This window comes from Acanthochromis polyacanthus, chromosome 3 (assembly GCF_021347895.1).
Source record: "Acanthochromis polyacanthus isolate Apoly-LR-REF ecotype Palm Island chromosome 3, KAUST_Apoly_ChrSc, whole genome shotgun sequence".
NCBI classification, from domain to species: domain Eukaryota; kingdom Metazoa; phylum Chordata; class Actinopteri; family Pomacentridae; genus Acanthochromis; species Acanthochromis polyacanthus.
In genome coordinates, this window is record NC_067115.1 from 1,832,129 (window position 1) to 1,854,121 (window position 21,993).

The 21,993-nt window shown below is 42.4% G+C and overlaps 2 protein-coding genes and 1 long non-coding RNA gene across 3 annotated transcripts in view; 2 read left to right on the forward strand and 1 right to left on the reverse strand.

Moving 5' to 3' along the window:
- The first annotated feature begins 1,880 nt into the window (after positions 1-1,880).
- LOC127530247 (B-cell receptor CD22-like) lies at positions 1,881-3,343 on the forward strand. The gene is made up of 5 exons (XM_051945894.1): positions 1,881-2,102; positions 2,199-2,453; positions 2,597-2,857; positions 2,957-3,214; positions 3,324-3,343. Exons 1-5 carry the CDS (start codon positions 2,006-2,008, stop codon positions 3,341-3,343), a joined length of 891 nt encoding a protein of 296 aa, XP_051801854.1. The 5' UTR covers positions 1,881-2,005.
- Positions 3,344-5,881: 2,538 nt separating this feature from the next.
- Positions 5,882-10,565, forward strand: LOC110971147 (uncharacterized). The gene is made up of 3 exons (XR_007940632.1): positions 5,882-6,369; positions 9,231-9,379; positions 9,533-10,565. It is a non-coding gene; the product is annotated as an uncharacterized LOC110971147 (long non-coding RNA).
- The window catches only part of LOC110971149 (complement C3-like), a 35,406-nt gene continuing 23,537 nt past the window's right edge, over positions 10,125-21,993 (reverse strand). Inside the window, exons 29-44 of the mRNA XM_051945085.1 lie at positions 21,699-21,861; positions 20,347-20,460; positions 20,085-20,235; positions 18,991-19,154; positions 17,922-18,077; positions 17,035-17,094; positions 16,821-16,911; positions 16,360-16,411; positions 15,660-15,747; positions 15,384-15,473; positions 14,858-14,963; positions 14,471-14,560; positions 14,295-14,378; positions 13,693-13,773; positions 11,557-11,704; positions 10,125-10,748 (exon numbers count right to left, since the gene is read on the reverse strand). Coding sequence (XP_051801045.1) covers positions 10,604-10,748; positions 11,557-11,704; positions 13,693-13,773; positions 14,295-14,378; positions 14,471-14,560; positions 14,858-14,963; positions 15,384-15,473; positions 15,660-15,747; positions 16,360-16,411; positions 16,821-16,911; positions 17,035-17,094; positions 17,922-18,077; positions 18,991-19,154; positions 20,085-20,235; positions 20,347-20,460; positions 21,699-21,861 — 1,783 coding nt within the window. The 3' untranslated portion in view covers positions 10,125-10,603. The remainder of the gene's footprint in view (positions 10,749-11,556; positions 11,705-13,692; positions 13,774-14,294; positions 14,379-14,470; positions 14,561-14,857; positions 14,964-15,383; positions 15,474-15,659; positions 15,748-16,359; positions 16,412-16,820; positions 16,912-17,034; positions 17,095-17,921; positions 18,078-18,990; positions 19,155-20,084; positions 20,236-20,346; positions 20,461-21,698; positions 21,862-21,993) is intronic.

Consider the following 21,993-nt stretch of genomic DNA (forward strand, 5'->3'; position numbering starts at 1 on the left):
TGCAAACTCCATGCAGAAAGATCCCAGGCCGGGATTTGAACCAGGATCTTCTTGCTGCAAGGGGAAAGTGCTAACCACTACTCCACTGAGCAGCCCCATATGTAGATATAGATATGTGTATTTATTGTTTTTTTGACAATGGTTATATTTTTTTTAAAATGCTGCATTCCGACTTTGTAATTCAAAGCGACGTTGGTATCCACTGAATTCTATTTATTGGACCCCAGGAAGAATAGCGACAGCTCTGCTGCTCTAATGAGGATCCCCTTCAATAAATAAATAAATAAATCAGAGGAAAAGTCTAAAAACTTGAAAACTGATTGAGTATCAGAACTTAGTTATCTTGTCTTGTTTCTCCTGTTAATCATGTTAAAAGTCCTCAGATTTATGTGCTGTCTCTGAATATAAAAGTGAACATGAAGGAGTTCAAACCTGCAGCAGCTCCAACAGTAACCTGCTGCTGACACACTGATGCTTCACTATTAATAACAGAACAATCTGTCAGAGCACCAAACCTCCACTTTAATACTTCAACTGCATTTTGCTGCTGATATTTATGTACTTTACTGATGTAGAAATGTTCTCACTGGACTTTAACTTGTAATGGAGCATTTTACAATCTTCTGTATCTAAATATGTGTGTCACCTCTGCTGCAGTTAAAGATGTGGATGATTAAAATCCATTTTATATTTCAGGTGTTCATGGTCAAACATGCAACAGAGTGGTGTACAGCAGCAGAAGGATCTGTGCTGCTAAAGGCTCTTCAGTGGACATTTCTTGCATCTACAACAGTCATGAAAATCCTGTTCAATCAAAATTCTGGTTCCGTCCTGATCGTAGTTATCAGAAGTTTCCTTCACAGCCTGAGAACATCAGAGGAAACTCTCAGTATGAAGGTCGTATTGAAGTCCTTGAAGTACAAGGAGGAAGTTCCACTCTGAGAATCAGAAACCTGACAGACGCTGATTCAGCTCAGTATCACTTCAGATTTAAAACACGAAGCTTTGAATGGAAGAACAGTTTACCTGGAACAACTCTGACCGTCACAGGTAATGTGAACACGACCATCTTGATGTAGGTTTCAAGTGCCTAGATGTAGGACAGACAGATTCAAAAAATCATGGGTCCCATTGGCCTTCTTAATACAGAACAGTTTTTAACACCTTTATAATGCACTCTTTGTGGTCATTTCAGCTTTCCTTAGGTTTTATTTTTATCTTTGTATCTTATTGCATTTTAATTGATTATTGTTATTGTTGTTGTTTCTGTTGTGTATTTTATTGTTGTGTATCACATTTTATTGTGTTTGTTTGTTGTGTTTGCTGCTGGCTGCACCAAAAATTGCCCTGCGGGGACAATAAAGATTTCTTGACTTGACTAACAGTCACAGCAGGGCACTTTTTACACCTCACCTAAAAACACCATCATGTAGAGGTTCCAGGTATCTCATGTTTTAGAGATAAACCATCACTTCACATAAATGTTTATAGGTTTGAAAACGAGTGTTTTTTGTGTTCAACGTTTTCTTTCCAGCTAAATCTGTGGTTGAAGTACTTCAATGATTGTGTCATGTGAAGTTTGTGAAGTGTCACTTTGAGGGAGGATCATCTAAATCGTACAGTACAGCACAATGTAAATGTTTTATAAAGTATACATCGTCAGAAAGTAGTTCACCAATCAGATTAGATGTTTTTAGATGATAATCATGTAAATCTGTGTTTCTGCGAGTTGTTTTCTTCTAACTTTAACCTCAGTTTTTTGCCTTATTAAGGGCATTAATGGCTTTAGTGAATGATGTCTGAGATCATGCTGTTCACAGCTGTTCAGATCATCTCATATTTGTGTTTTTTTTTTACTGTTTCCTCCACATGTTCAGCTCTGCAGGTATCAGTGACCAGAGTCTCAGTCCATCAGTCTCATACGGAGGCAGAGCTGAAGTGTCTCAGCAGTTGTAGTCCAGACGGTTCTCTTTCCTACGTCTGGTTCAAAAATGGAAATAAAGTCATGACTGAGGACATTTCTTATAAAGACCGGTTTAATCCTGGAGACGTCATCTCTTGTGCTTTGAAAGGACATGAGGACTACGGCTCTCCTTCAGTGTGTGGGTTGTCTCCACTTTGTAAATAACATTTAGAGAATCTGACCAACATAATGTTGTCTTGTTCATCCTTTAAACACCCTCATGTTTCCCCTTCAGATGTTCTGAAAGTGCCCTCTGTGTCAGTGAGTCCCTCTGCTGAAATCATGGAGGGAAGTTCAGTGACTCTGACCTGCAGCAGTGATGCAGACCCAGCAGCTAACTACACCTGGAACAAGAACCAAACTCTGGTGAACAAACAGCAGCAGCTTGTCTTCAGATCCATCCAGGCCTCAGACTCTGGAAATTATTCCTGTACAGCAGAGAACCAGCTGGGCAAGAGGACATCTGAAAACACATTTATTAATGTGGAATGTGAGTATATTTTTAAAAGAAACAAAACTATAACTTCTGCTCTGCCTGCTGCTCAGTCACTGTCTACTGCAGGATCTGACACGCTGAGACGTGACAATATGTGTCTGAGTTTTTAGTAATTTATGGTCCATCATCTCCTCCAGATGCTCCAAAGCTTCCCTCTCTGTCAGTGAATCCTTATGCTGAGATAATGGAGGGAAGTTCAGTGACTCTGACCTGCAGCAGTGATGCTAACCCAGCAGCTAACTACACCTGGTACAAGGAGAACCAAGCACTGATTAAAGGACCAGAACGTATTTATCGTTTCACCTCCATCCGCTCTGAGGACAGAGGGATCTACTACTGCAAGGCTGAAAACAAACATGGACAGATCAGCTCAACATCTCTGCTCTTAGATGTTCAATGTGAGCCACGTTTTCATTTTCTAATACAGGAGTTCTCCCAAATACTACAGTATAATATTAACACATTGTTTCTACACAAATTGTTTTGTTGTGTCTCAGATGCTCCAAAACTTTCCTCTGTGTCAGTGAGTCCCTCTGTTGAGATAATGGAGGGAAGTTCAGTGAATCTGACCTGCAGCAGTGATGCTAACCCAGCAGCTAACTACACCTGGTACAAGGGGAATGAAGACTCACCAATAGCATCAGGACAGACCTTCACCATCACTGGCGTTAGAGCTGAACACAGTGGTAATTATTACTGTGAAGCTCAGAACACCAGAGGACGTCATAAGTCCACCTTATATCTGACTGTATCAGGTAAGTTTCCATTCACTTTAACAGTCTGCAGCAGAACACATCAGTTATAATGCAGGGAGAAGTGAACCTCAGTAAAACTTTCTTGTGACATTCCACATGTCAACAATAGCCGGACTAAATGACATTTAAAATGCAGAATTTGTATCTTTGTATCTACAGCAAAAAAAGACCTTTTCATGAACAATCTCAAGCCATGTTTAGAATGAAGTCGGACAGCCCGTACAGCTTTTGTATAACTGCGATGGTACAAATGATGTCTTTTACCTGCATCTTGGTTTCTGTTGTCAGACTGGGTGCCAAGCATAAAACAGGGATTTTTCTCAGTGTAAGAGGGCAGCAATTAGAATTTGGCTGATTGGGAGGTAATAATGAAAAAATCTGTACTCAAATGGCTTTTTTTAAAATTTAGCAGAAACAGAAAACTTTGTAGACGAGAAGAACGCTGTTATAAGGTTGACTGTGTTCAAACAAAGGACTGATCATTGGACAGAACTTAAATTCATCGTAGTAATGAGGCTGTTTGTTCCCGTCTAAAGCAAATTATGCAGTATAAAATGTTTCTCAGCCAAAAAAGTTAAAAGAAGTGATTTAGCCTGAAAACGCTCACATAAACAGATTTCTCACATTTAGTCGACATTAACTGTGCAAGTTTTACCGTAGCTGCAGCCTTAGCATCAGGCTAGGACAGGCAGGTTAGCAAAAATAGCGTGATAGCAAAATAAATGCATCATTATGTTTCATACCTGAGTGAAATTAAGCAGATTAGTTGAACTCACATAGCACATGTTGATCATCACAACAAGATGTGGGTTTTTGTTGAGATAGATTGTGACTTGTAGAGACAGTGGCATGCTGTTGTTTTTGTTGCTGCTGCCAGTGCAGATATTCTCTACTTAGGAAACTGTTCATACAACAATTTCAAAATGAAGTTACAAAGTGCTTTAGACTTTAGCACTGCAGTGGGGAAAATAAGACAAATTTAGTACACGTCCTCTATGGAGGAGGCAGAGCCTGAAGACTCGGGGGGATCTTCGTCCATATCCGTGGCAGAGGTCGCTGAGGTAGTTAAGAAGCTCCTCGGTTGCAAGGCGCCAGGTGTGGACGAGATTCGCCCTGAGATGCTGAAGGCTCTGGACATTGTTAGACTGTCTTGGTTGACAAGTCTATACAATGTCGCGTGGGCATCGGGTACAGTACCTGTGGAGTGGCAGAACTGGGTGGTGGTCCCTATTTTCAAAAAGTTGGACCAGAGAGTGTGTGCCAACTACCACGGTATCACACTTCTCAGCCTCCCCGAGAAAGTTTACTCCAGGGTGCTGGAAGTGAGGATCCGACCGATAGTCGAACCTCGGATTCAGGAGGAGCAATGTGGATTCCGTCCCGGTCGTGAAACAGCGGACCAGCTCTTTACCCTTGTGGAGCTGCTGAGGAGGTCATGGGAGTTTGACCTACCAGTCTACATGTGTTTTGTGGATCTGGAGAAGGCCTATGACCGTGTCCCCTGAGGGGCTTTGTGGGGGGCACTACGGGAGTATGGGGTACCAGGCTTGTTGCTACGAGCTTTTCGGCCCCTGTACGACCAAAGTGAGAGCTGTGTCCGCATACTCGGTACCAAGTCAGACACGTTTCCAGTGGGTGTTGGACTCCACCAGGGCTGCCCCTTGTCTCCAATCCTGTTTGTGGTTTTCATGGACAGGATTTCGAGGCGCAGTCGTGGTGGGGAGGGTTTTCGGTTTGGGAGCCTCAGGATCGCTTCTCTGCTTTTTGCAGATGATGTGGTTTTGTTGGCATCCTCAGACCGTGACCTCCGGCACGCACTGGAGCGGTTTGCAGCCAAGTGTGAAGCGGCAGGGATGCGGATCAGCACCTCCAAGTCCGAGGCCATGGTTCTCTGTGGGAAACCGGTGGATTGCTCCCTCTGGGTTGGGTGGGGGGAAGGGGTTTCTTCCCCAAGCGAAGGAGTTCAAGTATCTCGGGATCTTGTTCACGAGTGATGGGAAAATGGAGCGAGAGATGGACAGGCGGATTGGTGCGGCATCAGCAGTAATGTGGGCATTGTACTGAACCGTCGTGGTGAAGAGGAAGCAGAGCCGTAAAGCGAAACTCTCGATTTACCATCCATCTACATTCCAACCCTCACCTATGGTCATGAGCTTTGGGTAGTGACTGAAAGAACAAGATCGTGGATACAAGCGGCCGAAATGAGCTTCCTCCGTAGGGTGGCTGGACTCAGCCTTAGAGATAGGGTGAGGAGCTCAGACATCCAGAGGGAGCTCGGAGTAGAGCCGCTGCTCCTTTGCATCGAAAGGAGCCAGTTGAGGTGGTTTGGCCATCTGATTCAGATCCTCCAGGGAGACTTCCTTTGGAGGTTTTCCGAGCACGTCCATCTGGGAGGATTTCTTTCACAGGTCTGGTTCTGATCAGGTTCTGTGTTGTTGACATTTGCCACAGATGGATTTATGAGTGAAGGATTACAAACATCCCAGCATCCTCTAAATGATAACTGTGATTTTCTAACCACCACCCAGGATCATGGAAAGCAGCAGCAGCTGGAGCAACGACTGCAGTCATCCTGCTCGTCATACTCCTGGTTGTCTTTGTATTGATTAGGTAAGCAGTTTATTGTCTTTACATGATTGTTTATTGAATGAATTGTGGTGTTTTACAGCTTGGATTGCTTTTGTTTTTCTTCTTAGAAGTAAAACCACCAACGTAATCTGTAAGCTCTGAGAACGTTGTTGTTTGTGAAGAGACATGAGATGCAGACACAGTGTTAAACAATCCAGTAGTTTAGATGATTTCTTCATTGCTGTGGAAAGCGACATAACTGAATCATTTTTGAACATGTGACTGGTGAAAACTGAAACAGAATGTCAGTTTGTAACCAGCTGTGGATGTTTTGGACAGATGGGGTATTGATTTTCCTTCATTTTTAATTTCCACTTCTAAATGGTTGGTACTCTGGACTTGTTCCTGAAACAGCATCTGTGTGACGTGTTGACGCTTAAAGCACAATATGTTCCCTGAAATTAAAACCCAAGTGTCTGAAACTGGAAGTTGTGTTTCAATGGATTTTTTTGTTGTTTCTGCCCAGAAGAAAGAGGAGCTCTGAGCAATCATCTGATCCTGTACAGAGAGCAGACAACAGAGGACAGGTGAGAAGAATAACTCAACTGCTGAAGAAGAATCTCCTCCTGTTTCTACAGTTCAGATCAGACTACTGGGTCATTCATAATCTTCCTGATAAACAAAAATATTTTCTTGATTTCAAAATGACCAGTTGAATATGCATCAGTTGTTCACATCTGCAGTATAACCTCTAAGACTGCTGGAGCTTTGCCCAGACTGCTGCTAATATCACGCTGTCATCTGCTCGTCATAGAATTACATAAAAGCTGCAGAGGTAGACTGATGTTTTGCTTTTTATAGTGTGCTAAACTCTTTGGTCCACCAGGCATAATTAAGCTGTTACCAGTCACTACCTTTGGCTCTGACACCATGACAGGCTAGGGCTGGGCGATATGGCCAAAAAATAAAGTCTTGATTTTTTTTTTTTTTAGTCATCTTGGACGATTACGATTTCAGTCGATTTTTGTTGTTTCTTTGCGGTCTGTTTGCTATGGCTAGTGCTAGCCATGCCGCACTCCTGTAGCTGTCAGCACTCTTCCCATTCTTTAGGATGCCTCTGTCCGAGGTGCTGAAAGAGGTTAGTTGTGCTGCTACTCTTCGTTTTCACAGTACTTTTGCAAACCTTGCACATGACTGTAGTTTGCTCTGTGTCAGTCTGGTCAAAGCTGAACCACTTCCATATAATCGATGGAACATGAGGCCCTTTTCTCGCGACCAACTCTTCGTCTGCTGTTCTGTCCACCATGACGGGGGTGTGAGTGTTTTGGCGGAAGGAGATGAGAGGCAGAAGCAAACGCCAGTGCACAAGTCGTGAAAGGCAGAAGAAGAATCTGTCTTCTTCTTTTCCTTTCAGCTTTTCCCTTCAGGGGTCACCAGAGTGAATCAATTGCCTCCATCTAACCCTGAGAAGAAGAATCTGTATTGTTATATATTTATTACCCTGTGCTCTGCCTTACGGACCCCCCAATCCTAAGACACCACACATACTTGTATATACACTTGGGTGGGTCACATTCACGGTGCAGGGCGAGTATTCACCAGTTGGGGAACTGGTGAACTCAGTAACAGGGCAACTCACAATAGTTTTACTGGCGTGATCTCCGGGGCTTCTCCCTGCCGGGCCCGAGGGCCTGGGTTGTTGCGCCTCCCCTGGTGCTCCTTCCTCTCCCTCCCTCCTCCCCTCCCTCCCTCCCTCCCTCCCTCAGGGTCACGTCTCTCTGGGCGGCCGGAGGTGGGCTGGGCTCGTCTGCCCTTTCGGTGCCGTTGCCCGGTCCCTTGGTGCTGTTTTCCGGTGAGCGGGTGGCCTCCCGGATTTGGGTGTGGGAGGGGTGGCGTGGGTGGTGTGGTTGGATGGGGTGGGGTGGGGTGGCTGGGCGAGGGGTGGGGGGGTGGCTTGGTGGGGGGGCGGGGGGGTGTTGGGGGTGGGTTGTGGGTGGGCGGCATGGTGGGGGAGGGGGGTGGCGTGGGTGGGTGGCGGGGGGGTGGGACGGTGGAGGGGGCGGGGGTTTGGGGTCTGGGGGGCGGGGGGGTCGGGTTGTGGGGGGGATGGGGGGGAGGGCGGGTGGTCGTGGGGGAAGTGGGGCTGTGGGCCGGTGGGGCGCCGTGGGGGTCCGCTATGGCCCGTTCTGCTGCCCGGGCCTTGGGGCTCTGGCTGTGTCGGGGGGGGGTCGCTCCGGGCTCCTGGGCTGGGTCTCCGCTTGGTGGCTCCTGCGGGGGGGCTGGGTGGACCTCCTTGGGCTGGAGGGGACAGCTCCCTCCTTTTGGTGGAGGTTTTCATGCATGCCAGACCCACCACACCGGCACCTACCAAAACTCAATAGAGTGTGTTCCTCCGGTTGCTGAGTCAGTGGAGGTTGCTGGGTTAGTGTCTGTGGATCTCACTCTGCTCTATCTATCCTTCTTGTGGTCTCCTGACATCTTCATGATTGATCCGTTGGGACTTTGTCGTATTAGGTGTTTGTGAAGGGTTTTAGATTTGTAAATGGTTTTAAGGTGTGAATTAAAGAGTACAAACAAATAAAATGCACCTTTTCTCTTAGAACACTGTCTATGCCTCACCTTTCTGTCTGTCCTGTGTTTGTTTAATGTTTCACTTGGGTGTGCACAGCCCTCAATGGCATAATGTAGAAAACAGCTTGAAATAAACATGATAGGTTAATTTGCCATGAGGGCCGGTGATGGTCACAGTCACAAAGAAGAAAAAAAAATTGCACATGAAGCTTAGGCAGTGGCACCATGAGTGGTTGGTGTCATTTTTTTTGAGCGGACTTGCAGACAAACAAAGAAAAAAAGAAGAAAAAAAAAAAAGGAGATGAGAGGCGGAAGCAAACGCCAGGCCCCAAGTCGTGAAAGGCAGAAGAAGAATCTGTATTGTTATATATTTAAGCTCGCCTCGATTTTACGATTTGGCAAATTTTCAAATCGTCAGGTTTTAAAAACACGAATTAATCGGATTAATTTGATTTATCATCCATCCCTGCAGTCTGGTGTTCAACAGACCGAAAATCTGTAGTTTATAAATGAGGACAGATGTGAGACTGTCAGAATCAGTGGTCATGCAGGCAGCAGCAATGTGGGAACTGTACTTTGATGCATTGATGAAGAGAGGACTCCTTGATCAGGATGAGCAGCGAAAGACTGATGAATAAATGACATAGAAGAAGTCATACAATAAGTCTCTAGACACTTAACAGGTGATTGGTAAGTCTGTTGCCTTCTTCTATTGGCGACCATGAACTGTAACGATCACCAAGAGCATCGACGTCCCTCACAATATTTAACAATAACTCTACCTGTAGCCCTTAAATTCAAGTTGACCTGAATTTGTGTTCATCAGCGCATCAATTCCAAATGTAAAATGTGAACATCGTCTTTCTTGGTCATGCAGGATGATCTTCACTATGCCAGTGTCCACTTCACCAACAACCAGGAAGAGTCTCTTTACGCTAACATCATGTCGACTCAACCCCAGAGACACGAGGAGAAAGAGGATGAAGGTGTTGTCTACTCCGCTGTCAGATGTAACGGTGGCAGCAGGTGAGCAGCTCTTCAGATTATGTGATTTTAATGACTTGGCGTTTAGTCAGACAGCTACGTTAGCGTTACATGTGCTTGTTGTTGTTCAATAATGTATTCCAAGATGCTATTTAATGTCCACAATATTCTCACCTGGTTGTTTTATTTCCCTAGTGGAACCAGAAGTCAAGAAGCTGGAGAAGATGCAGATGCTTTGTACAGCACAGTGAAGAAAACCCGCTGAGAACAAGATGAACCTGCAGCCTGGAGTTTAGAACCACCAGTTTGATTATTGAAGCAGGAAACCAGTGATTTGATATGTTGCTGTCTGAGAAAGCACCACTGAGATAACATTTAGACAACAATGTAAATAGAAGTTTTCAAATGAAATAATTTTACATTTCTGAAAATGATTTAGATGTTAGAGAATGTCTTTGAATAACCGCCTGTATTTCCTGTTCATATTTACTGAACTTTAAACTTCAGAGACTCTTTCAGCTTGGTTTCCTCCAGTATGCCATGCAACGAACAGACTGTTCTGCTGTTTATTATAAGTCCTTCTATAAAAGATGTAACACCCATGTGGGGGCTGCTCTGTGTGCTCTGATTACTTTTTGTTGTCATTTAATTGTTCCTCCTGCTCATCACAGCAGAAAAAAATCTTTGTTTGTTGTTATAACCAGTTGTTAAATCCTGGACGAGCCCCCACTTGTCATAAACCGGCTGCATGGCCATGACATACAAAGGGAAGATGCACACAAAACAATTATGGCCAAAACTTTTATTAGATGGCAAAAGATTAACTTAAACTAACAATGTGATGAGTCATCAGTAAAATCAGTAGTGTAGGTGAGTGCATGAGTGGAAAGATGGTGTTTGCAGTGTTGAACGGTGCAAAAAAGCAAATCATACCAACGCAAAGCAAGTGGCCATCTCAGGAGAGAGCCAGAATGATCACCAGAAAGGCTTTATAAAGGCCCTGACGCACACCGGGCTCAGGTGTGGCCAATGGCTGATTGTCAGGGACACCTACTCCTCCACTACCTGCAGGGAGAGGACCACACACACAACTACAGGCAGGATAGGGGAAGGGTCGTCACAAACACTCTCAGTTTTTAAAAAGAAAACACCAAAAAAAAGATCCCTAATGCACAGACTGTGTTAAATGAATCTGTGTACACGGTCAGTTGTCATCCTTACTCTAAATGTCACAGCAAAGTGTTGTGTTTGGCTGCTCAGGCGTCTCTACAGCCTGCAGGCGTTCACAGACAGTTCATTGGCAGCAGCATTCAGACTCTGACACTTGTTCTGCAGACTGGGACTGCTGGAGCACTCTGCAGCCGACGGCCAGCGCTCCACCCAGGTGTCCTTCCCCAACATGTAGATGAATCTGACACACAAAATGGAAACACAAGGAGTCAGTGAGGTTGTGTTCAGATCGGATTCTAAGACGTCAGAACGCTGTCGGAGCATGTTGGCTTCAGTGAGATGTAATCTCTTCATCTGGCCTTTAGGGGGCAGCAGCAACAATAATGTGAACAAATGACAGACGTCATCTTCTACAATGACAGAAATAACTCATTAGAGACTGTTAGCATCTAGTGGTGAGGCTGCAGATCAGCACCAACCAACAGCTTTTCCTCTCCAAGTGTGTAGAACCTGCAGCAGCTTCCACTTGAACATAAAAATGGGAAAGGCCCTCTCTGGTGCCAGTGTGTGGTTTGTCCATTCTGGGCTACTGTAGGAACACTGCACAGAGGAGGAGGTGCTCACTACCCAGACATGAAAGCTGATTCTAAGCTTCAACGAAAAGTCACTGACAACATGTCAAATCCTAAACACTGGTCCTTAAAGTTCAAGTTTCTTCAGTTTTTTGTTTCTGAGACGGTAATAAATAAAACATGGCTGCAGTTCCAGCTGCCATTTCATTAATTTACTGATATATTCTGCATGGAATTCATTTTCTTATGGTTTGGAGGTGTTAGTTTAACCTTTACAATTCAAGATTTCCAGTATTGTGATCAGCCACTTTACTGCAAGTGTCCCACTATTTTTGTAACCACCGATGTACTCAGAACATCAAAATGTTTCTTATACTGCAGGTGAACTTCCAGTCATAGTCCCCTGTCATGTCTATCAAAACAGCGTTTTTTTTTTTGTTTTTTTTTTAAAGTAGAGATTTTGCTGGTTCTCCCCACCTGTTGGTGTCAGTGTCAATGTTCCACTGGTCCTCTTTGGGGCCGATGATGAGGTACTGGGAGCCCTGCTTCAGACTGAGTCCATCTCTGCAGCCTCCATGAGACATGAAAAACCTCTTCTGACCCACTTCAACTCCAGCCTCCACGCCTGGAACATGGAAGATGAGGTTATTGTATGCAAAGTAATTTCATTATTGTGCATAAATCTACAAAAAAACCCATCTCTGACAAACAAGTGGGTCAAGCTAATCTAATTTTGTTTTTGACTACCAGAAAATAACATTAGGGGTTTGAGTGTTAGTGGCCTCATGTGTCCACTAACCCTGTATAAAGTACTAGTGTCTAAGGTGGAAAAGCTGGAGAGACTGGTTAGCTTCTATCCAAGGAAATGGCTTGGCCTTCCCAGGTGCCTCAGCAGTATTGGGCTCAATGGCAAAGGAATTCTAGATCTGCACATCTCCACCTTATCTGAGGAGTACAAGTGCACCAAAGTAAGAATGGAGATGATGCTACAGGATTCAAACGATCCAATCATAGATCAAGCTGCCCCAAAGTTGGCAAATGCAGGGAGGTGGATCCCATCAGTGGCAACAGAGCAGGCAAAGGCAGCATTCAGACACAGGGGCATTGTAGGTCAAATACAGCAGGGGAGAGGTGGTCTTGGTCTTGGGGTCAGCACCCTGGACTGGAACAAGGCCACTCTGTCCCAAAGATGCAAGTTTGTGGTGCAGGAAGTACGACGGCAAGAAGAAGCAGACAGGTGCATGAAAGCCATCGCGCAGTGGATGACATGGGAAGGACTGGAAAAAAGAAAGATCTCTTGGCAAAAGCTTTGGGACATGGAGATATTTTGAGCAATCTTCACCATCAAGGCAGCCTGTTATGTCCTGCCATCATCTAAGAACCTCAACCAATGGTATGGTGGACACTACATGCTCAGTCTGCCCGACTCCAGCTACACTCAGACACATCTTAGTGGGCTGCAAGACCAGCCTCGTTCAAGGCCGTTACACCTGGTGGCACAACCAGGTGCTGAAGTGTCTGGCATTAGTGCTGGAAACGCAGCGCATGAGTGTTAACGCCCTTCCACCCACGTCAACCTGAAGGCAAGAAGTAACGTTTGTCCAGGAGGGTGAGGATCCTCTTGGCTGTCCAGATCCTGGGTGGTTGAGAGGGTGCTGGTAGACCTGGACCAAAAGCTCTGCTTCCCACCTGCGATCACATCCACCAACCTGTAACCAGACCTGGTGCTATGGTCAGCTTCCCTTAGGCACGTCTACATCATGGAGCTCACAGTGCCCTGGGAGAGCTCAGCAGAGGAGGCCTACGAGTGCAAGAAGCTGAGAAATATGGAGCTTGCCCTCGATGCAAAACAGCGCGGCTGGAAGGTGAAGGTCTGACCAGTCGAAGGAGGCTGCAGAGGATTTGTAGCCATCTCGACACCCAGATTTATTCCTGGAGATGGGAGTACTTTGGAAGGCCCACCGGCAGGCGATCGAGGATCTCTCCAGAGCAGCTGGAAACAGAAGTCAGTGGCTGTGGATGAAGAGAAAGGACTCCACCTGGGCCTCCAGGTGAGTAGACGGCATCTAGGGGGTGGACCTGGGATTCACTGCTGAACCCTCTGGAGGTGTCATGGATCTATCAGTGAAACACAGATGAAGGAGGGTGCCCACTTGATAACCCAGAGGATGAACTCACTCATAGGACCATCCCACAGAGTGTGAGGTGTCTCGTGTATGCAAGAAGGGATATTAGCATTTAGTCCTACAAACTGACAGGTCTCCAGTGATTCTTGTTGTTTCAAGACTGTTTCTCCTTTAAAAAGGAAATTACAAAGCAAAAGTAAAATACTTTCGCTTTACTAAATTCTATATTGGTATAACCTTGAAATAAAAACAGTGGGGTAAGAAATGTTTCTCACAATCTTAGTTAGAATCTATAACCAGCTGTTTGTCGACCATGTCCAAGCTAGTAACTAATAAACAGGGTCACACAGTTTGGTGTTCTTGGCTGGCTTTCACTGAAAAAGCTGAGAGATGCTAATGTTTGACAAGGAATGCAGTGAACTGATTCTCAGCACCATGAGCCTGTGTGCATGTGAGACAGAAAGTGAGAATCATCACCGGGACTCACCCAGTTTGATCACTTGTGTAATCTGCATCTCGTATTTGTCATAGTAGCTGTGGCTGACGCTCAGCACCTTCACCTGGAAAACTGAAGCACAGGAACAGTCAAGCATTCACATTCTAAAGAGCAGTTTGCCATCAAATGTGCAAAAAACATGATGAATTTCTGTATCACTGTCATACTAAGCTTATACTAATAATAAATAGTGCAATACATATGCATATTATTACCACTATTAACTGCTAAACACCCTCTCAGAGCTGTTTGTCCATTACTGTGAAACCCTGTAGAACATATCAACACTTGCAAAAGAAAAGTAGCTAATGCCTGTTATGTGCAGATAGACAGATACTATAGATAGACAGATAGATAGATACTTACTTCATTCATCCCCTTGGGGAAATTAAAGCAGGTCTGGACAGGTGTAAATACGAAAATGACCAGTGAGTGGACGGTATACATACTGGTTTTTCCACTAGTAATGGAAACCATTTCGGTAGTAATTACCCAGTGACACACATGAAGCTGCCTCTAGCCAACTTTCAACTCAAAATCACTTCAGCTGTGTGTGTTCGTGTTAAATCTGTAAATGTGACGGTGCATCGTACCATGGTGTAAGCTCTTGCAGGCAAACGTCTCTCTTTCGTTGTTGGGGAAATTTTCGCTGTCAGTTTTGGAGACGCAGCAGTCACCTGAGGATTGTGGACCCACAGAAAGTCATCAGAAGCTGAAGCATGAACACACGTATGCACTGCATGCTGCTGCAGACACATGAACACTTTACCCTGCGTGCAGCGGCAAACGTTGTCTCTGCAGATCTGACTGAGCTCCTCTTTGTTCTCTTTGGGAGTGTAAGTACGACTGCAGCGGTGGTCTGTGGCAAAGACAGATGCTGTCACACTGAACGTTGCAATGAGTTTCCGTCATCACAATAACAATGAAACGTTCACGGTCCTCCTGATAAATGCTCGTGGTAAGGGCAGAATGTGCTCATTCTGTCTCACGTTTGATTTTCATGAGTGTTTGAGATGTTTTTGGAGTGTTTTACTGTAATTCTATCTGCAGTGGATCTCCACAATCACTGAAATCTATCAGCAGCTTATGTTGGGTTCCATAGAAAACTCTAAAAAAGCCTTGTGTTTCAGGTGATTCCCTGCTTGTGTTTGCCTACCTGGGTTGTAGTACTCGTACACTGTGACTGAGGATGGCTGCAGGAGGCCGACTTTGAAGCTCTGCTGAAGCCTGAAGACCAGGATCTCTGGCTCTTTGTGAGAAACCTGAGAGGAGGAGGATTTAGTGCAACAGAAACAGAAACATTACAGAAATACAGAAATACTTTTCATAATCCTTGTCTCTTTTGTGTTGCTGCTTTGTTTAGTGTGTTCAAGGCGGATCAGGTACACAAACCACGGTAGTATGCAATGTACAACTGTGTATGTCACAAAAACATTTGATTTGATTTAACACTGATTTAGCAAGTCTGAGTTGTGGACTGTGGGTTTGGTACCAAAAAGCTGGTTTTGTGTAATAGCCTAAAACTGCCTCAGATTGTTGACTGTGGTCATAAAGACTTACGTAGCATTCAGAAACCTGCTTCTTGAAAAAAAAGCATAGGAATAATGTAAAATACTGTGATATATAACAACATGTTTTGCCTGCATTCAGATCAATCAGACTGTGGTCCACAGTGGTCTTACCTTGAACAGGTGAAGGATCAGGGAGCCTCTGTCGCTCAGGTTGTCTACAGTCTGGAAGTTATTAATGTAACGATCCACTGAGTTGGACAGCTGGACACACATGTAAACAGAACCAGTTAGCAACGCCGTCCTAAACATGAGATTATTCATATCTCATCCATTAGAAGGTCATTATCATGATGTAAGCTTTTTACAAACTTCTACTTAAAATACTAAATTCATTTTAAAGACACTTAAATAAACCGTTGACACAAGCATTCACTAGAAGGTGTTTACCATCTCCAGGTCAGAGTTTTCTGGGGTGAATCCAGTTGGTAGACTGATATCAAGGACCACCATCCTGACGTCTCTGGGTCCTAAAGCCCTGTGAAAGAGAAAAGAACAGCACTGTGAGGACATGTGATATGTAAAGGTTTAATGTACAGTCGCTAATCAGATGAAAGTCTTGGAGTGTGTGAGTAGCAGCAATTTAAAATGAGTCTGAAGAAAAACATCCATCACATGAAAGCCAGAGGAAGCAGTCTTTACTGAGACACACCAAGAATCCATAAAGAGCTCCCTGCAGCACCAAGTAGAACAATCAGACTAACAGATGGTGTTCTCCCACAGAGCTCTGATCTAAACACCATTTGGACTTCAAATACTGGATTTATTGTATGATGAACTCTTATCACACTCTATTTTTATTACACATAACACCTATTTGCACTAAATATTAACATTTTTGTTGCACACTTCTGTAAGTACCAGCATTTTAGGAGGCTTGAGGATGTCTGTTCCAGGCTCATTTGTACATTGGCCCTCTGTCTTGTATGTAACGTGTGAGCTAATGGATGCCTTGAATCTCCCTAGGGTATGAAAGTGTCTAAGTGTCTGTCCACTCTGCCCTGCAATTTGTAGTAAGGTAATCAATATTTATAGATTATTGCTGATCTACCACTTTGCACAGCCGTGTACATGTCTAACAACAACTCACCTCACTTTGATGGTGATCTTGTAGGACTTTTCTACATCTGCTGGAGGCTTTTCTGGTCCAGGACAGTAGCAAAGCATTAATTAATGCACAGCTGTAGATACTATACGGCAGGCTGGATTGTATGTAATTTAAGTGTATTTTTATGTAATTATGCTCCAATATGGCTTTGTGATCTTAAAACTAATGTATTCATTTATTTAAAATAATATTACTCATAAAAAGTCCCTGAAGATGCTCGGTGTGTGTTGTGATGTACAGGCACTGTCAAAAGTTTTAGGACGCATTCTCATTCAAATGAATGAGAATGCGTCCTAAAACTTTTGACAGGGGGTGCATGTGAGTGTTTTATAAATTCAACTTACTACGTTGACTCAGGTCAGTAGTTTAAATGCTTTGTTTTTTTTGTTGCGTCTGAAGGACGTCGTGTAAAATATGTGAGACGGTGTGAGAAGTTCATCTACCGCTGGACTCTTCAATAGTGACGTTGAGATCAAAGTGGCTGCAGGGCATTTTCTCCTCCACCTCATGCAGCTGGTTGTAGTAGGTCACAACCTGATTCAAGTAAAAGGAAAGAGACACAGAGGAAAAAACAACAAACAAACATCACAGTCATCTGTCACAGTCATATCACTAAATCATTCTACAGTTTATTCCATGCATGTATTGTGACAGTACCTCCAGAATTCCTTGTCCGTTTCCTCGAGCCTCTATTTCCAAATCAAGATTAGCAGGCAGCTGTGAACAGAAACACCAGAGAAGAAGAATGTTTGTGAAACGCATGTGGAAAAACTGCACGAACTGATGGCCTCCAATCTGACCGTTCAGTGTTCTAAAGCTCAACCCTAAGCTGTGTTCACTTCCTTTAACCCTCCTGCTGTCTTCATTTACGGGCAGCAAAAAATATTGTTTCTTTGTCTAAAAAATCCAAAAAATTAGTGAAAAAAAATTCCCAAACTTGTGAAAATTTGCAAAACCTTCAGAAAGAAAATTCCAATAATTCATTAAGTTGTCCTTAAAAGTTTTATTTAGGAAAAAAAAAACAAATTTGACAAGAAAATTCTTGTAAATATTTTCAAAAAATGAGTAAAAATCTTCCAAAAAAATTCTAAAATTGTCTAAAGTGATTACATATAGATCAGTAAAACTTTTTTGGGAAATCTTTGAACATTTATTGGTGGGGGGAAAAAGAAATGTTAAAAATGTTTCTTAAGAACATTCACAAAAAATCAACCAAAATCCAGTGAATTTTGCTGAATTTTGGTTGATTTTTTTGTGAAGGTTCTTAAAGAAAATATTAGAAGTTTTACTGATATATATGGAATCACTTTAGATATTTTTAGGATTTTTTTGAAGATTTTTTTTACTCATTTTTTGTAAATATTTACATCAGTAAAAGTTCTAATATTTTCTTGAAGAACATTCCCCAAAAAACTATTGAAAATGTGGACATGAGACATTTCACTGTGAAAATACTTTTTCTTCTCCACATTTTCAAACCTTAACACGGGTCATTTTGACCCGCAGGATGACACCAGGGTTAACTCATCTGAACGGTCTCTCACCCTGGAGGTACGAGCAGCATAGGCTGTCTTCGGGTTAAAGTGGTAGCGGATTTCTTTGCGTCCTGTTACCCTGACGTCTACATCCAGACTGAGGTCATCAGGAGGGGGTTTGTGGATCAGATACTCTGACAGCGCCTGGAGCACCACCATGGTGGGCTGTGAAAGGAGAAACAAACAGCAGCATGCTTCATTTCACACATTTTACCTGCCACTGAATTAATGCCACTAATCAAACCTGACTGAGAGTTCTGAGACCACCGTTTTTTAATTGTGGGTCATTCTGTATGAAATCAACCAATTTTAAGAAGGTCAAAGGTCAGTATCAGCATGTGGGATAGGTGGTGTCAAAAAATAAAAGACATCATGTGAAATTACAGGAATCTCCCTAAATTTTGACACCAAGCACAACTTGCTTCTATAAACCTTCTATGTTTAATGTTGACCTTTGAATTCGAAGGTCGGACAGATATTTTTGATTTTTAGCTGTTCATATTTCATGCATTACATACCATAGCACTTTCATTTTATACAGATCCAATCCTTAGATAGCCAAATTATACCACATAAAATCTCTAATGGATATGATGATTAGTTTTTGTGTAATGGGAGGCCAAATGTTTAGAAGTTCATGATGGATAAAATCGCAACTTTGTCATTCTCTGTAACATGCAATTATAAATATAAAGTAGATACTTTCACATTTCTGAGGACTATAGGTCACTGTGAAATGACTCTGGACATGTCAGATCTCTATCTTTTGTTGTTCAGAAGTTATAGAAGTCTGAAAATGGTCGAAAATTTCAAGTCTTAATTTTGGCTGCAATAATAGGGTTCCCCCTACCTACTTCAGATGGCCATAACTTTGAAACTAATGACAATAAAGCATTCACATTTTGGATTTTCCCATCATATATAATGTACTAAATGTACGTAAAAACTTAGAAAAATCTGAGAGGGTCAGGGGGAGACCACTGGTTGAAATGATATGGAATGACCCAGGTGTATAATAACATAGGTAAAGTAAATTATGCCCTCTGTCTCTCAGCTGACAGGACTTCACTGCTGGTACCTGGGTGGAGCCGAAGCCTCCTCCTCTTCTTCTCTGGCTGTTCAGCCATTTGAAGGGTGCAGCAGCTTCCTCCATTCGTCCCCACTTGACCAGAGCCAGCAGGGCGTAGCCGGTGGCCTCCAGCGTGAACAAGTGGTTTTCCCTGTCAGGCCAGTTGCTGAAACCTGGAGGAGGGAGAAGGAATTACAGTAAGATGTAAGAAGTAATCTGTTCTAACTGAGGCCTTGAAACGTCACTGTCCTCAGGTCTTGACCTTACAAACTCGTTTATATCCAGGAACTTTCTCATGTTAACTTCGAACAAAACACATAAGTAAACTAAATGACCTTTGAGTCAGTATCGCTGTCATCAGCCTGTTAAACTGTGACTCTCTCCTGTCTGAGGTGAAGAAAGATACACAGTGTGGCTTACATTGATCCTGATCCATCCAGTTTAAATGTCAGGATCATTTATGATTAATTTGTGTTGTATTGCGGGTCAAAATTCACCTGTTTTAACATTTGAAAAAGTGTGTATGTGGAGGGGATCTAATTTCCCAGTGAAATTTCTGATGTCCACATTTTCAACATTTTTGGGAAATTTTGGAACATTTTTTGGTGGAAAAAAAGAAATGTTAAAAATGTTTAAGAACTTTCACAAAAAAAATTGTTTAAAAACTTTTGTGAATGTTCTTAAAGAAAGAATTAGAATTTTTACTGATATATATGAAATCACTTTAGATATTTTTAGGATTTTTTGGAAGATTTTTACTCATTTTTTGATCACAGATAATTATGCTAATTTATCAAACTCCTCTGTTGATTCTTGTGCACCAGACTTCAACAATACTGAGGTCTGACATTTGAATTCAATAAACTAATTGTACCAGAGGAAAAAAAAATGCAGTTTAAAAACCAATGAATGAAGAATTGAAGCAATAGTTTGACATGTTGGGAAAATAACACAAGTTTCCATTTCTGCCAAGACTCAGATGAAAAGATGAATTTCATTTTAAGGACTTTGCAGGAAGGTATAGCTCTCTCCAGAAAGTAACAAGTAAAAATTCAAACTTGTAGTTTAATTATTTATGTTTTTAGAAGGGAAACTAGGCACACCTGGAGCTGCAGCTCTGAGTAAATGTTCATGAAGACTGGAGGGCGAGCCGTCCAAAGCCAGGGCATAAGAGGCGATGGCCACCGTGTACGGTCTCCTCCTAGGCGTCTTCAGAGCCTTCTTCAAGTAGTCTGATGTCAGACGGATCGCTTCCTGCAGCAGACAGGCAGATGAGAGCTTTGATACAACCACAATAATAATACACAGCAAAGCACAGCAGACCAAAGACAGCTGCTTTCTTCTGTAAATGACTTGCATAATTACCTCCACATTTACATCTGAGCTGCTGCAGAGGATCCCTGCCTGCTTGGCCTCGGTCAGCGCAATGTGGACGAAGGCAGTCAGGGTTATCTGTGGGTCGTCACCACGGAGACCACCCTGGAGACACACACAGCAGAAGAGGCTTTTACTAAACTCTGGAAAGCTTTTAGACACCACGTCAAGTTGGTTATAAGTTGTGAATACCAGCTGATATTCATGTTTTTTATATATTTATTCCTCAGACTGCTTTTTGAACGTCAGCTTCAGCATGTAATGTTTTGTGTTTCTCAGGATGACTTTTAAATTTACGGGCACCAAAAAATATCGTTTCCTCATCTGAATAAAATTCAGCAAAAAAATTCCCCAAATTTCTGAAAATTTGCAAAACCTTCAGGAAGAAAATTCCAATAATTCCTTGAAAATTTCCGTTCAAGGTTTTATTTTAAAAAATCCTCAAATTTGGTAAGAAAATTCTTGTAAATATTTTCAAAAATGAGCAAAAATCTTCCAAAAAATCTTTAAAATATGTAAGGTGATTCCATATATATCAGTAAAACTTCTAATATTTTCTTTGATTTTTTTGTGAATGTCCTTAAAGAAACATTTTAACATTTCTTTTTTCCACCAAAAAATGTTCAGAGATTGCATTGAATTAAAGTATCTTTTCCAATTATTTTAACTTATAATACCTGATTTCCTTATTCAATTGTTAAATGAAATTAGATGAATTTTGGTTGATTTTTATGTGAATGTCCTTAAAGAAAATATTAGAGGTTTTACTGATATATTTGTAATCGTTTTAGATATTTTTAGGATTTTTTTTTTTATTTTCACTCATTTTTAAAAAATATTTACAAGAATTTTCTTGCCAAATTTGGGGGATTTTTTAAAAACAAAACTTTGAAGGGAATTTTTTTAAGGAAGTGTTGGAATTTTCTTCCTGAAAGTTTTTTTTGCTGAAACAATATTTTTTGGTGCCTTTAAATGCAGACGGCAGGAGGGTTAATAGAGGTCAGTTACCATGACCTGCATGTCTTTGCAGTGTCTCAGAGAGCTGCAGCATCCGGTTAAACAGCGAGACAACATGCAAACTTCACATCAAAATCAACAGACACTGATTTAAAGACAGGCCTCTTTGCTCAAAAGATATATGACCAGTGTGATATTGTTTTTGTTTATTTCTTTTGTTTGAATCTTCAGCATCATTTGTTTTAAAATTTTCTCAGATGTCACAGCTGTCTCTGTTTCTACTATTTAACATAAGATTTATGGGCCTTAACTACATAAGGTCCAGAGGATTTGATAACAATGAATTCCAATAATGTAGAGTGCGTGTGTGCCTCTAAGTGTCTTACAGTCATGGTGGTGCTGTAAACAGGGTTGTCTTCTACGTAGATTTTCTCTCTGCGTTTGAATTTATTCTTCACCAGGTAGAGCAGAGGGTCACACACTTGCTGCTCGTTGATGCCGACGATGGAGTGAGCCATAGAGAACACCTTCACCACGTACGCTGTGATCCTGACATGGAGGTAGCCTCAGATTAGCCGACATTTGGTCACTCATCTAATGTACACTGTTTATCAAAAAAAGGGGCTTAAATTTCTTTTCTCCGTCGTTCATTTGGTGCATGGACGTATTTAATCTGTTTTT

Coding starts and splice junctions, on each gene's coding strand:
- LOC127530247 (XM_051945894.1), top strand. CDS start 2,006: ATGACTGAGGACATTTCTTATAAAGACCGGTTTAATCCTGGAGACGTC. Junction 2,858..2,956: donor TCTGCTCTTAGATGTTCAAT/GTGAGCCACGTT, acceptor GTTGTGTCTCAG/ATGCTCCAAAACTTTCCTCT. Junction 3,215..3,323: donor CTTATATCTGACTGTATCAG/GTAAGTTTCCAT, acceptor TGTCAACAATAG/CCGGACTAAATGACATTTAA.